This window comes from Saccopteryx leptura, chromosome 5 (genome assembly GCF_036850995.1).
Source record: "Saccopteryx leptura isolate mSacLep1 chromosome 5, mSacLep1_pri_phased_curated, whole genome shotgun sequence".
Lineage (NCBI taxonomy): Eukaryota > Metazoa > Chordata > Mammalia > Chiroptera > Emballonuridae > Saccopteryx > Saccopteryx leptura.
The window spans coordinates 96,195,016-96,210,868 of NC_089507.1; the positions used below are offsets into that span (position 1 = coordinate 96,195,016).

General features: G+C 38.7%; 1 protein-coding gene across 4 annotated transcripts in view; it reads right to left on the reverse strand.

Moving 5' to 3' along the window:
• Positions 1-15,853, reverse strand: part of DIP2C (disco interacting protein 2 homolog C) — a 471,590-nt gene that overhangs the window by 56,040 nt on the left and 399,697 nt on the right. For all 4 annotated transcript variants that reach the window (XM_066387148.1, XM_066387147.1, XM_066387146.1 and 1 more), the window contains 3 exons: positions 12,487-12,617; positions 3,040-3,208; positions 851-1,021 (listed from right to left, as the gene is read on the reverse strand). In XM_066387148.1, coding sequence (XP_066243245.1) covers positions 851-1,021; positions 3,040-3,208; positions 12,487-12,617 — 471 coding nt within the window. The remainder of the gene's footprint in view (positions 1-850; positions 1,022-3,039; positions 3,209-12,486; positions 12,618-15,853) is intronic.

Below are 15,853 nucleotides of genomic sequence, written 5' to 3' on the forward strand. Positions count from 1 at the left end.
AAATGGAGAGACAGTAGGTAGGCAGAGAGCAGAGACTGGAGGTGACTTGTGTCTACTGGTCTTTGTTCCAGCACTTGCTGTGAGTCAAGTTTTTATTGCTTTAATATGCTCAAGGAACATACTCTGCAACTGAGCTTGTTCTGGGTGAGTTGTGGGAAGGGCCCTCAGAGAACATTCTTGCATGGCTTTCCCTTCCTGCCTTTCAGGCCATCCTGTCCTGGCACAATGATTGCCACGGGCAGGACCTCATGGTAGTGGTTCAGAAAGGAAAAGGAGTAGTAAAGATGCTCAGAAGCGGGCTAATAAAGAGAAAGGGAAAAACACCCAGTATTTTCTAGCCACAGTTAATGCAAGGCTATCTTAGGAGGGCGACCTCACACCTACGGCACAGAAATGCAGCACTAATTGTTATTTCTAAATTGTAGCCGCCACAGCAAATTGCTAAACCTGCTTCATGTCTGGAATTCTTCCTACAGAAATGACTGTCTATAAACACAAGGCTAAGTAGTTTAAGAGACAGAATTTTTGCTACAATGAAACATTTGTGTAGTGTCTAGTCTTTAGAGAGCCAAATTTCAGAGGTCTGGGAAAACTGCTACTTGTGTTATAAAAGTTAAAATGTTCCAAGATAAGTGCTATGAATGCTAATTATGAATAATGGTTACTGACAAACAGCAGACTAAAAAGAGAAACAAACCTGTGTGCACCAATTATATACATTTGATTAAAAGCTATCTTCTAAATGTAGCTAAGTATCAGGCAAGGAAAGTAGGTTGAGCTTGAGCGTGTGCTGCACATCTGTCACTAACAATGACTGTCACTCAGTACTATTGACATCAACAAAACTCACCTGCAAACATATGGCCAGGTTTACTCTACAGCCAAAAGAGGTGCTAACAGCCCGGGGATGGAGGCCCAGGTCTTTGAATAGTTTTGAAAAGGACTGGGTGAGTGCTATTCGAGGCCGTTCTTCTGCCACCACCACACACGTCCTCACACGGGATAAGTCCAATCCTCGTGCCTAGAAACAACAGCAACAATATGCAATCAGCCTTCTAAGTACTTGGGTGTGTGACCTCCTTAACCAGATCCATCCACACAGCAGATACTCCACATAGATATTCATTTGCAGGGTATGAATCTCCATGCCACTAACTGAAACATTCTAGAATGTATGTGTAAAGAGAAAAAAAATCAATCGAATAGATAACAGATTATCTAGGGCCGTGATGGCGAACCATTTTATAAAAACCGCCCACTTTTGCAGTGCTGGTCAACCTGGTCCCTTTCTCATATTTGGACATGAGGCGAGCAGTGAGTGGTGATGTCTCAGGAGGACAACTGCCACAAGCAGACCCATTTGGTCCTTCAAGAAACCTACAAGGTGGCCTTGGTGCCGGGAGAGCTGACCCGCTCCTAAACTGAGGAGGGAAACGCGTAAGATAACAATGAAACTGAAATTTAGTGTAGACACATGATTTTATATACAGACAGTTACACAGAAAACATTTAAATCTCGGTAATACAAATGATTTGTGAGTGTATGTTATGTTTTGGGAGACATGCTGCCTATGATTTGAGACCTGGAGTCAGAAATTTAAAATTTAACTCCAAAATTTATTAAAGGTAAGAACTTGAAAAGTATGCTTAATGTTTTTATACCTTGACTTTCCTCATTTTTAAAATGAAGACAATATTGGTTTCTTTTTTTTTTTAACATTACCCAACATTGTTCCTCTTTTATTTTTTTAATTTTTTTGTGTGACAGAGACAGAGTCAGAGAGAGGGACAGATAGGCACAGACAGACAGGAAGGAAGAGAGATGAGAAGCATCAATTCTTCATTGCAACACCTTAGTTGTTCATTGACTGCTTTCTCATATGTGCCTTGACCGGGGGGCTACAACAGACCAAGTGACCCCTTGCTCGAGCCAGCGACCTTGGGGTTTCGAACCTGGGTTCTCTGTGTCCCAGTCCGACGCTCTATCCACTGGCCACCGCCTAGTAAGGCCAATACTGGTTTCTATTTCAGAGAGCTATTGTAAAGGTTAAATGAATCAATATGTAAAGTGCTTATTTCACTTTGATTATTCCTATACCTACAGGGAAATTTGATGAAGTGTACTCATTCATTTCATAATGTAATATAGGTGAACACAAGTAATAATTATGTTTTATAAATTTCTTTTCCTGCATAAATATATAACTTCAAGTAATTATACATTTATTTATGTAACTTAATATCAAAGTTATCTTGCATTTTATTTTCCTGTTTAATTCTAATACATCAAGTCCAAAACGGAAAACAAAATTCAAGAGATATGAATGTATTACTTCACTATTTATATGTGAATACACACACACACACACAACACACACACACACACACACACACACACACACACATGAACAAGGATAATCTGGATACATACATAGCAATCCACACATGTGGGCATACAAACAGTAGTAGTGGGAATATAAATTAAAACAGGTGATATGATTATTTCCTCCTGCTTGGATAAAGACTTAATTTACAATGGAAATGTGTCTATCCAAATGTCCTTGATATAAATGGAAATGCTAACATTGTCATATATATGACACATGCACACACACACCACTGTTCACTTAATTGTAAAAATAAATTTTGGTTAAGATCGATCGAGACTTGCAGATCAGGGTCTTCAAGGTAAACAAAAATGGCTAAATTCAAACCTATGATATGAATACCAGTGTCAGAATAAAACTAACTGTGCTGAAGAACTGAATTCACCAACTAATAAAAAGACAATTTAGGAGCCCTTAAGTAGAGTTAATGGAATTAAAGACATCATATAACATATACTTGCACTCTTTGTGGCAGTGGGAAAATATTCACGTTATAAAACAAGATTTTCGCATGAATACAATTTTGTAACCCTTGACTCTTATGAAGGGTTATTTTAACTTACCAAACCCTTTTCATGCCCTTGGACACTGTGCTTCCCTAAGACATTAGAAATGCTCTCTCGGCACTGTGAGACAGGCAAGGGCTGCTTACCTTGAGGGATTCTGTCTGTGAGCCCAGCCCCTTGGTACAAAGTTCCATCACTGAATAGGAGCAAAATGTATCCCGGACTTTGTACTGACTGACGGCAAGAAGCCACAAGGCAGGGGTGGTTTCCAACTCTGAAGGCGGGATGAGAATGGACTGGTGCCCAGAGTACACACTGCAGAGAGAAACGGAGAGGTCAATGAGGACATAGAAGAGGGCCTACCTGTGCCCGAGAAATGCCTGAGGTCTGTGTGCAAGAGAGGACAGTCATAGCAAATCTACTCTTGGGGACTTTCAAGTATAAAATAAGATGCTCATGAAAACATTCTGAAACCATAAAAGAACTACAGAATTATGATCCAGAGTTACTACCATGTTGAGCCCTCACTTGAAACATCTAAGCTGTGAGGCTGTGAGGTTTCTCTCAAAGCTGGTACAAAAACAAACTGGGTTCTCTTTCATAGCAGGAAGCACAGAACTGAATCATGGTAAAATGTATGGAAGTTTAGAACAGGAGTTAGCACACCACAGACTCTACCTTACCTGTTTTTGTAAATAGTTTCTTTGGGACTAGGCCATTGCTGGCTTAAACATGGTCCACAGCAGCTTTGCACCAACAGCTGGGGCTTTGAGGGTGGGACAGAGACCACTGAGCCCAAGATATTTACTAGAGGACTGTTTGAGAAAAAACCATGCCTACCTCTCTCTGGTTTAGAAAACCGACACCCAGAGAAAATGAAAGAAAATTAACACAATTAGACAAAGTCTGTCACTCAATTTTTAAGGTTTAAAATTTTACTTCAGAAATTACCTAACAGGAGAACTAAGGAAAATACATGCATTCTTTTTTACCTTTAGATTAGAAAGCATACTTAGGGAAATGAGGGAAATGCTAGGATACATATTTTGATATTATCAATTGGTGGAGCAAGTATGGCTTTAAAATAATAAAGAATTTACCAAAACTACACTTCTAATGGTTTTAATTTTGGGGGTTATGACTATAAATCAACTTTAATAGATATCATGCATTATAATAAAATAAAATATCCTACATAAATCACCTGACAAGACTGAGTAAAAGGGATTTTTTTGGTACAAAAAATCTGATAGATAAAATTGCACATTAAGCCTCAATCGCTATGTCATGATACTAAAGCCAATTCTTTTTGAATGAAGTCAATCTCACATTAAAGTTTTCTTTACAATAGAATCCAACTTGTTAAAAAAATGTAAGGAAATTAAGTTGGCTCACAAAATCTACTTTAAACAGGGCTCTTAGAAGAATAACTATTCTTCAGGGCACTTGGGGGAAAGTTTCCTTTTCTTTCTTTACTCCTCTATTACAAAGTTTCATTTATTTTTGTAAAAAGCAAAGAGCAAACTTTGACCTTCTCTGTGATCTTTCCAAAGGGTTTAATCATCTGAGATTTGTTCTTGGGAAATTTAGGTCACTCAAGATCACTTTATATGAAGGGCATTCAAAAGATCAAATAAATTACAAGAAATATATCTACATCACAAAATACTAATACAAGGCAGTATGTCTTCTTTCTTACTTTTTTTCTTTTTAACCAAGTTTAAGAGGGTTTTTTTGTTTTTTTTTCTTTCTTACTTTTGAGATATATCATATTAATCTTAAAATAACCTTCCAAGAGTTTTACACTTGGGGTCTGAAAACAAACCAAACAACTCCAGCAACAAACGTATCCAGGGGCCAAGAGATGCTGCCTTCTCATACTCACAGAGGTCCTGGGACCACATTTGGAGACCTACCGTCTTTTTTCCACGGGTTGTAAGAGTTAAGAGACACAACACTCTCCTCTTTCCAGCTAAGAGCCTGTTCACAGAGGTGGGGAGCCTCTGAGAACACTGAGAATAAGCAGAAGGGAATTTCCACTACTAACTCTGTTTGATGCTATTATATATTTTGTTTTGCTACCGTGAGTGGGCACTGTCTCTCAGTCCTACTCTGCCATTTGCTACACAGTGTTGCAGAACCAGCCTGTACACGACATCTGGGATGACTGAATTAGAGCTGTTCTTAGAAGCTAATGTGTAAACTCCAATTAGAAGCCTCAAGGCAGTATGAAGCAGGAAAAAATATAAATAATGGAACATTTATCCCTGCTGAATGGATATTAAAAGAACAATCTTAGGACCCAAAGTGGGATCATATGCCAGGTCAAAGAACGAATGTGCAGGCCTGAGATCAAACAAGCCCGCATATTACACATCTTATAAATCATAATTATCCACTAGGAAGCACATGTCTTACCTCTTTGAGAGGTGATGGGGCAGTTTTTTGGTAACACCATAATATTGTTCAACCCATTCATGAATCAAGGTTAACAACTCTATCTTACCCTGCCTGATTTTCATTGCAGCTCAGATCTCCCTGGCTGCTACTTCACACCAAGGACTTTTACATTTTCAGTGCCGGTACCAAACATGTTTGATGGCACTTGAGCCTCACATGTCTTAGGGAATTAAGATATAGAGGAAACTTTATGATGATATTCCTCATATTAGAGCAATTTATCCTTTCCACACTGTTCCGAGCATCTTCTTTCCTAAATGCTACATAGTATAAGATCCAAACTGAAGAAAATTAAATACAAATCACCTACTACCTTTATCAAAAATATATATCAGGATAAATAATGTGCTTGATCAGAAATATTAGCACATTGTTAGCATTCAGGGCTAGAAAATTTCAAGCATACTTGTAAAAAATTAATAGGACAGAAGTCAACATTAAGAACAAAATTAATAAATGCTGATAACAGCAGACAGCAGAAAATCTGATTCATGAATTTTCCAGTTGCCCTTTCCTTTCTCAGTCCAATATATATTGATTGTTTCACTTATTAACCAATATTGATTTCTTGGCACTGGCTATAAATATCTTCATGGACAAAACAAACCTACTTAAAACCATATATAATATGGTTATAATTATAATAAGATATATATTTATAATAAGTTATGATTATTTTCTGAGAATTTCTGTAACCTTAACTATTCTAAGTTCAGATCTTAACTTCAAAAATAACAAAATGAAAGACATTTGGGGAATCTCTCTGTCTGTGGCCTGTCTTTTCATTCTCTTGACTGTTTTTTGCACAGCAGAAACTATTAACTTTAATGAACTTCAGTTTATCAATTCTTTCTTTTATGGATTATATCTTCAGTGTCATATTTAAAAAGCCATCACCAAACCCCAAATCATCTCAGTTTTTTCTGTGTTATCTTTTAGGAATTTTATGGTTTTATCATTCATATTTACATTTCTGACCTATTTTGAGCTAATGTTTGTTAAAGCTGTGATTTCTGTGTCTAGATTCTTTTTTTCTCTTTTTTGCATGTGGATGTCCAATTGTTCCAGCACCATTTGATGAAAAGACTATTTTTGTTCCAATGTATTGCCTTGTTTCTTTGTTAAAGATTGGCTGACAATATTTATGTGGGTCTATTTCTGGGCTTTCTACACCACCAAGAGTGAACCCTAATGTAAATTTTGGGCCAAGTGATGATGATGTGTCAACATAGGTTCCTAGGTTGCAAAATATGTACCCTCTGGTGGGAGATGTTGATAATAGAGGAGGCTGTGCATGTGTGGTCTCAGGGGATACAGGGAATATCCTTGTACCTTACACTCAACTGTTCTATGAACCTACCTAAAACTGCTCTGAAAAAGCCTATTTAAGAAAATAAAAATAGCCTGACCAGGCAGTGGTGCAGTGGATAGACCGTCAGACTGGGATGTGGAGGACCCAAGTTCAAGACCCCGAGGTCACCAGCTTGAGCGCAGGCTCATCTGGTTTGAGCAAAAAGCTCACCAGCTTGAGCCCAAGGTTGCTGGCTCGAGCAAGGGGTTACTCGGTCTGCTATAGCCCCCCGGTCAAGGCACATGTGAGAAATCAATCAATAAACAACTAAGGAGCCGCAATGAAGAATTGATGTTTCTCATTTCTCTCCCTTCCTGTCTGTCCCTGTCTGTTCCTCTTTCTGACTCTCTCTGTCTCTGACACAAAATAATAAATAAATAAAAATTAAAAAAAATTAAAAATAAAAATAAAAACATGGTTGACTAGGAACGGAAAAAAAGAGACATTTTGATAACTAATATAAATTTGCACATTTATAATTGAAAGACTTCAATTTTTTGGTTTTGCACATGTATGCGCTAGAGAGAGAGAGAGCTGAGAAGCATCAACTCATAGTCACAGCACTTTAGTTGTTCATTGATTGATTTATCATATGTGCCTTGACTGGGGGGCTCCAGTTAAGTTAGTAATCCCTTGCTCAAGCCAGTGACCTTGGGCTCAAGCCAGCAACCATGGAGTCATGTCTATGATCCCGCTGCACAGGCCGGTGAGCCTGTGCTCAAGCTGGCGACCTCAGGGTTTTGAACCTGGATCCTCAGCATCCCAGGTCGACGCTCTATCCACTGTACCGCTACCAATTAGGCAAAATTTCAGACTGACAAAACATACAAACAATTGAAAATGATCACAACTTGGGCACTATGAACAAGGCAGCCGTTTAGTTCACTAGGACACACATCGCCCTGTGTGTCACATGGCTGGGCCTCTGACTGACAGGCTAGTGTCTGTACTATGCATGCCAGCCAATCCAGTAATAGGCTGTTTTCTTTTTTTGTTTGTTTAGCTATAATTTGTATATCATGAAACCCACCTATTTTAAGCATAGAATTAAATGAATGTTAGTAAACTGTGGAGTTGTGTAATTATCACAATGCCGTTTTAGAACATTCCATCACCCTAACGGTAGACTTGTGTCTATTTGTAGTCAATCCTGTTTCCAACCCTTGCCACAGTCAATCATTCTAGTTCCTGTCTCTATAGAGTTGCTTTTTCTGAACATTTCATATAAAGTACGTTATGATACAAATCATATAATGTATGGCCTATGGGGTCGGGCTTCTTCACTCAGCACAGTGTTTGTGAAGTTTATCCATGTGACAGCTGTATTCCATTGCATAAATGTGACAAATATTGTTTATACATTCGCCAGTTAATGGACATTTAAATTGTTTTTTTTTCTCTTTAAACAAAGGCTGCTGTGAATGTTTCAAGCATCAAGTCTTAGTGTAACCAGGTGGTCCTTTACTTCGGTAGATGCCTAGGAGTGGAATTGCTGGGTCATATGGTACACTTATGTCTAATTTTTAAGAACATGCAAACTGTGGTTTCATTATTTTACATTCCCATCAACCATGTATGAGAATACTGTTTCTTTACATCCTTGATTAACTTTGCTTTATGGTGTAGTTTTGAAATCAGGAAATACAAGTCTCCCACCTTATTTTCTGTCTTTTAGGTTATAGCTGTTCCAATGGGTATACAGGGTATACAGTGGTATCTCACTGGTTTTAATTTGTATTTACCTAATGAATGTTAAGCATATTTTCATGTACTTATTGGTCATTTGTGCATTTTGGTGAAATGTCTGTTTAAATCTGTTGCCCATTTTAAAATCATGTTGCTTGTCTATGAGTTTTAAGAGTTTGTTTTATATCTGGTTAGAAGGACTTTATCAGACAGATAATTTGCAAATATTTTTTTTCCCAGTCTGTGGCTCGTCTTTTCACTTTCTTAATGGTGTCTTTTTTGGGGGTGGGGAGAAGGAGGGAGAGGGAGAAGGAAAAAGAGAGGAAAAAAAGGGGGGGTAGGTAGGTAGGTAGGCAGGGAGGGAGAGAGGGAGAGAGTGAGAAGTTATCAACTTGTACTTGCTTTCATTTTAGTTGTGCATTGCTTGCTTCTCATACATGTCTTGACCAGGGATTAGACCTCAGCCCCAAGCTGAGCCAGTGTCCCCTTGCTCAAAACAGCAACCTTTGGCTTTTTACAACAGCAACTTTTGGGCTCAAGCTAACGACTTTTAGTATCTTGGGGACAATTCCACCACACAAGCCAGCAACCCTGTGCTCAAGCCAACAAGCCCACACTAAAGCCAGGAACCTCAGGGTTTCAAACTGGCAACCTATCTTCCAGGTTGACGCTTTATCCACGGTGCCACCACCAATCAGGCTCTTAATGAAGTCTTTAAATGTGCAAAAGCTTAAAAAATTTGTTGAGAGTCTAATTTATCAATATTTTTCTATGTTTTTTTATCTTTGATGTCATACCGAAGAACCCTTTGCTTAACCTACTATTATAAATATTTACTCCTATGTTTTTTTCTAAGTTTTATAGTTTTCACTCTAACATTATGATCTATGAACAAATTTGAGTTGATTTATGTATATGATATTAGGCAAAAGTTGAGTTTTTTTGCATATGTATGTCCATTTTCCCTAGCATCATTTGTTGAAAAGATTATCCTTTCCCCATTGACTTAACTACATTGTTGAAAAATCAAATGACCATAAATACAGGGTTTATTTTATATATCTATTTCTATATCTACATCATATCTATATCTTTATGTCAGTACCATACTATCTTGGTTACAACAGTAAATGTTGAAATTGAGAAATCTGAGTTTTCCAACTTTGTTATTCTACTCCAAACTTGTTTTGGATATTGTGGGACCTTTATTTATATTTCAGGATCATATTGTCAATTTTAGCAAAAACAAACAAAAACCTCAAAAAAACCCAACACCCAAAACCTGCTGAGATTTTTGACAGGGGTTACATTCAATCTCTAGACCAATTTGAGGAGAATTTCCATTTTAACAATATTGAATCTTCTAATCAGTGAATATCAGCTCTCTGACAGGCTTTTAAAACATGTATGATCTTACAGAATACTTTGAAACAATTCTATTATGTCAATGATTTTCAGATAAACAACCTTCATGATTGAAGGAAACTTTTGGATAAAGAAACACAAAAAACTATTTGTATCAAATTAAAAAAACTAGAAAATAATCACAAAGTTAAAGAAAAGTTTCAAGTAAATAAATAACTTTTCTACCTTGAATCATTTGAGGGTGAGTTACTAACCTGATACTCTAACAATCCCAAATACTTTAGGGAGTATTTTCAACAAACAAGTATATTTTCCTCCATTAGCCAACTAAGGCATTAAAATCAGGAAACAAATTGATATATTTCTTCCATCTAAGCCTCAGACCCTATTCAAGTTCTACCAGTTGTCCCAATGAAATCTGACAGTGAGGGATCCAGTTCAGAGTCTCACTCTGCATTTAAGCTGTCAGTCCTGTCCAGATGGGTCCTTCAGTGCTTTCCCAACCCTGTGACAATGGTATTCATGAAGATGACAGGATGCTGTGCTGTTGTGTATCTCTCGGTGTATTTGATGTCTCCATGATTAGCTTCAGAGGTAACACCTTTGATGCAGTTTTCCTCACTGAAACCCTCCCAGTGACATATTTATTATACAAGTGCCCCTTGTCCCCCTGTTGATAAGGTTAACTTTGATCTCTTGGTTCATTTTGGCTTCTCCATTGTGAAGATTCTCTCCTCTTCTTTGTAGTTAACAACTAGTGGATGGCCACCATGTAAATCTTTGTTCCTCATTGGGCTTTCAATTTGTTCATTTATTTATATCTGAATGGTTAGGCAATTTCCCATTTTATTTAAAGTGTTATCATCTATTAGAATCTTATTTGGATGCTCAGAGTGCCCCAATTTGACAGTGGGAGCCCCTTTAAGCTGGCTTTTTAGTCTTTTTGCATGTCCCCTTCATTCTGTGAGTACTATGCTTTCCTGCATAGACATTCAGGATCATTTTGTACATTTTCTGTCTCAGCCCTGAAATCAGCCATGTCTGAAAAGAACTCTAGCTTACTTGAAAGGTAATTACAACATTTATGGATGCAGGGTGTTCTCTCTGCTCCCAGGTCCAGTTTTTAAAGCAAGTCCATTGGGATCTGTTACTACAGAGGATTTCAGATGAAGAAGGTCAAAGCTATTATGCATTTATATATTTTTCATGTTGCAAGAGCAATCAACAGAACACTGTAGTTTCATGACTTGTGAATGAATTTGCAGGGAAGATGTTCATTAAGGAAAGATTAACCCACTCTGCACAATTCCATTAAAGACACCACCCCTACCACCCGCAGCCCTATTAGTGATGCACATCAAGAACTTACTTTCCTTTCAAAAGTACTTTCTCTGTTGTTTGAATGGGGTTTAGGCTTGGTGACCCTAAAAAATTAGGAAGCACTCCACTCACAGGTTTCTGCTTAACCTTTGCCAAGTGACAAATGGACAGTGGTACAAAAAGGTCAGTAGTTCAGAATAAGTTTCCTGCTTAGTTGGCCAAATATATCTAATTTTACTTTGACCCTACTGTTGGGATGGTATATTCTGAACTATTTCCCAAGAAAAAGTTAATCACAATGCTATTGCATTTTAGATGGAGGCAAAAATCATTAAAATATTTTCTATTGTTTGTTCTATATGCTCTCTCAGAAAGTTTAATTGTTCTAGTTAGAATGTTCTTGTTTTTTAAAAATACAGAATTAAATTTTAATCCAATCTAATACTATTAAATATTATAAGGGCATTAAGATAACTGTTTAAGAAGAATGTTTAAAAACATGAGAAAAATGTCTACTATAGACTATTAAGAAAAAAAGGGAAATTATAATCAATTTTATACTGCAGCATCTCAGTTTTACAAATAAATTGATGTACATTTACAGAACTGCATATGTAACTTAAAGGTTTATGGGTAAAATCACATGTTGTTTGGTGTTTCCTTTAAAATGTTTATTGCAGCATTCTTTATATACTTATATGTGTTAATAATAAAAGATAGCATGCCGCATTAGAAAATAAACTCTGAAATTTAAAAAATAAGAAAGACAATAAACTCTGAAAGGCCATATGTCAAATGCTAATAGTGAGTATTTCTTGGTATCACTAAGTGGTATGACTATTAGATGGCTTAGTTTCTTCTTTATATTATTTTGCATTTTTTAATGTTTCTATGATGAACATATTGGATAATAAAAAAATGACAATAAAACCTCCATGTTCACCCTCTCTATAAATACCTGGTATGAGTTGGGCTTGGGGGTGCTGATGGCTGAGGAGCATTGGACCCTGGAGGGGAGGCCAGCTCCGGGCCCTCCTCAAGCTGCAATTCCTCCACCTGCATCAGAGAGAAGCCTGAAGGGGGGGAGTACCTACAAGACCTACTCATTTAATGCAAATTCCAGGCCAGGCATAACTGCTCAGATTGAAGAGCAGAAGAACCAAGCCTGAGGCCTGGGGTGCTCTGCTTGGGAAAATATGGGTCTCCAACAGACAACTCTCATAATATCCCCAGAGGCCACCATCTCTGTGTGCTGCAGCAAACTTCAGGGAGACGAATTTTTTCAGATACCTCAGAATGTGGAACCCACTCCACCCTGAAAGCCTGGCTGAGCAGGAGCAGAACAGGGACCAATCACAAGTGAAGGTGTATGATTCATTTATCATTTTAAAGACATTAAAGGGGAACTCACCTGCAGAGGCACCACAGGACAAACCCAAGTCCACAGTAAGGGTCCAAGCAGATGGCCACTTCTCTAGAGGGGTAGAGCTCACACTGCAGCTTAATGGATCGGCAGAAGGCACTGGTGGCTGCGTGACACATCTGCAAGACAGCAGCGCCCAGCAGGGATTCAGGGCCCAGGCAAGTGTGACCAGCTGGGGCTTTGTCAGGAGAGAGTGGGCTGCTATATGAGAAAACCACATACACACAACTTTTTGGTCCCCAGGACCTAATAACACTAGCCATTGAAGTACCAAAGTCTTGTGTTTGAATAGCAGATTAATCCACAAGGGGTTCTTCTGTGACTCTCCCGAAGGCCTGTGAAGTAGGCAAGGGATGTAACCACTCACAAACCCTGGGCATGATTTTGGGCAAGGACTACACCTTATTCACAGTCCATCTTCAGGTTCAACATGGCCCTATTGGGTGACGGGCCAGCAGAGGACGTGGGGTGAGCAAACCCCAACTCAGGGAGTCTCCAGGAAGGTAGGTGCAGACTTTGCTGAAGGTCACACATCTGAACTGGAATCAAAGATGCAGTGAGACAAGGCAGCTATCTCATGTGATGGCAGCCCAAATCTACTGTCAGCCCACCACAGGGGCATGGACAAGCTTCTCCAATCCCAAACCAGTCCCACTATGGTCAGTACAGAATGTGAATTATTTTAAAATAGTGTGAAACAGATCTCATATCAATTGTCTCACAGAAGCTTTCTAGCCAATCAAACCTAAGAGAAACATGAAAGACGCACAGGGAAGGTTACTAGGCTCCCAGTTTTAAACAGGTCTCAAGTTCATGTGCAGTGCTGTGTTCCCCAGAGTGGGACTGGAAAAGGTACTGGCGAGGGCATCATAAAAGTAAGGGAAACCCAGTGAAATGCCTGAGAAAAGCTGTGAGAGAAGCCAGGCATTGGGGCCCCTTCCATCGGAACCCATAGGATCACAGGGAGAAGCCTTGTCCAGAGGTTTCACCACAGGTATTTTACTGAATTCGTACAAAGTAACAGAATTACTCTAGAATCTAACACATAAGTAGTTCTTGTCAGCTTGCTTTTAAAGACATGATATTTGTTTTTAGGAAGAAACGAGGCTGAATTTATGAAACATTCCTCAACCTCCTGCCTTCTAGATCAGAAGTTAATAAAATCCTAACCAGCAAAATTACTCACATTCTCATATTTGCAACTAACACAAACCTTTACTCAATACCTACTCTGTGCAAGGTACTGTCTATACCTTGAGAACCAAGTTTTTCAGCTCAGTGCAGCAAGTACAAATACATTAATTGAGCATTTGTTATGTATCAGGCATAGTATTAGGTGCTTGGAATATAAGAAAGAATAAATCATGCTTGTACCCTCAGGAGCTTGGACTCTAGTGGGAAATTTAGAGACTTAATCTAAGGGCAGGATCTGTGACCACACAGAACTTAAAGAGAGCAGAGAAAAGATCCTCCATCACCCGTGGAGCTTTTGGAGGGTGTTGGGTATTAAGGGTGAGTGAGCACTGACAGATTTCAACATAGTGACAGGAACACACACAGGTTAAGAAAAAGCAGCTAGAAAAGTTGAATGTCTAATCTCTAAACTAATCCCAATCTTGGACCTACCAACATCACAAACCAAGAGCCCAAGTTGGAATGATTTTTTAGAACCTTGTATTAAGAAAAACTCCTGATTCTTATGAAGACAAACTTGTACATATATTAAGAGTTAGTTTTCCCTGTGCCTAGAACAACAAACTCTAATTTTCTACTCTAAAAAATACATTAAGGCCCTGGCCGGTTGGCTCAGTGGTAGGGCGTCGGCCTGGCATGCAGAAGTCCCGGGTTCGATTCCCGGCTGGGGCACACAGGAGAAGCGCCCATCTGCTTCTCCACCCCTTCCCTCCTCCCCCTCTCCTTCCTCTCTGTCTCTTTCTTCCCCTCCCACAGCTGAGGCTCCATTGGAGCAAAGATGGCCCGGGTGCTGGGGATGGCTCCTTGGCCTCTGCCCCAGGCGCTAGAGTGGCTCTGGTCGCAACAGAGCGACGCCCTGGAGGGGCAGAGCATCGCCCCCTGGTGGGCAGAGCATCGCCCCTGGTGGGCATCAGGTGGATCCCAGTCGGGCGCATGCGGGAGTCTGTCTGTCTCTCCCCGTTTCCAGCTTCAGAAAAATACAAAAAAAAAAACCACATTAAAAGTAGATATATGAATGTGGAGAAACTAGGGATGAGATCACCTGCATTTATTGTCAGGAAGTATCTGTGAATGATTTTTGGGAGGGTTGGCTGATATTACAGTAAATGTACACTGGGCATAGATCAGCTGAAAGTGATTGGAAAAGTGTTGCAGAGGCACACTCAGTGGAAGGGAGAGGCACCATGAGTCCTAAACTATCCTGTGTGGAAAGCTATAGGTCAGCGGTTCTCAACCTGTGGGTCGTGATGGCTTTAGGCGACCCCTGTGTTTTGGTCGTTTAACCCCCGCCGGGGTCGCAACCCACAGGTTGAGAACCGCTGCTATAGGTGATTAAAATAAATTGTAGATGCTTTATGGGAGTCCTTTATCTGACTTCCTTGATGACGCTGAACAAGTGTATATCTAGGATCTATTAGGAACCTTCAGAGTTTAAATTATACTTTTAAACAGGCAGTATTATAAAACTTAAATTAAACATATAAAAATATACTAATAGGTTTTATACTACGTCAGACACTCTATAGTGCCCATTATGGGGAAAACAGTTTATTTGATATACTTGACTCCCTCAATTTTTGGTATCTAATTGAATACTCAATGACATTTTTGTCCAAAGCTGAAATTGAATAAAAATTTCTTCCTGAGAAAAATAATGACCTGTGTAACCAAAGATAAAAGTGTTTCCTTCTGGAGACTATAAGCCAGATAATTTCAATGTTATTTATGCTCTCAGTATTTAAAGCATATAGGTTTTTTATTATTTGACATCAATATATTTCATTTCAGGTACTCATCAAACACATTTGGAAGTCAAAAATTTATAAAAACTTTTATAAAGTTAAGAAAAAGTTTAGTCATTTCCTTAGGGATTTTTAAGGATTTCTAGAGTCTATAGGAAGTAATAATGTTGTAGACCACTTTATCTGTTTCAAGCAGAAATATCTTCATTGAATAAAGATTTAATATTGTAGCTCTCATTTTTGTAGATCGTGAAAGTGTATAATCAAAAGTGTGTTTCTCTTTTGGCTATAAGAGTAGAAGGCTAAGTTCAGTACTACAGTAAGTAATTTAAATGTTGTAAAAGCTATTCTTTATTTTAAAAAACATTTGGGCCTTGGCCACTTGGCTCAGTGGATAGATCATCAGGCTGGCATATGAA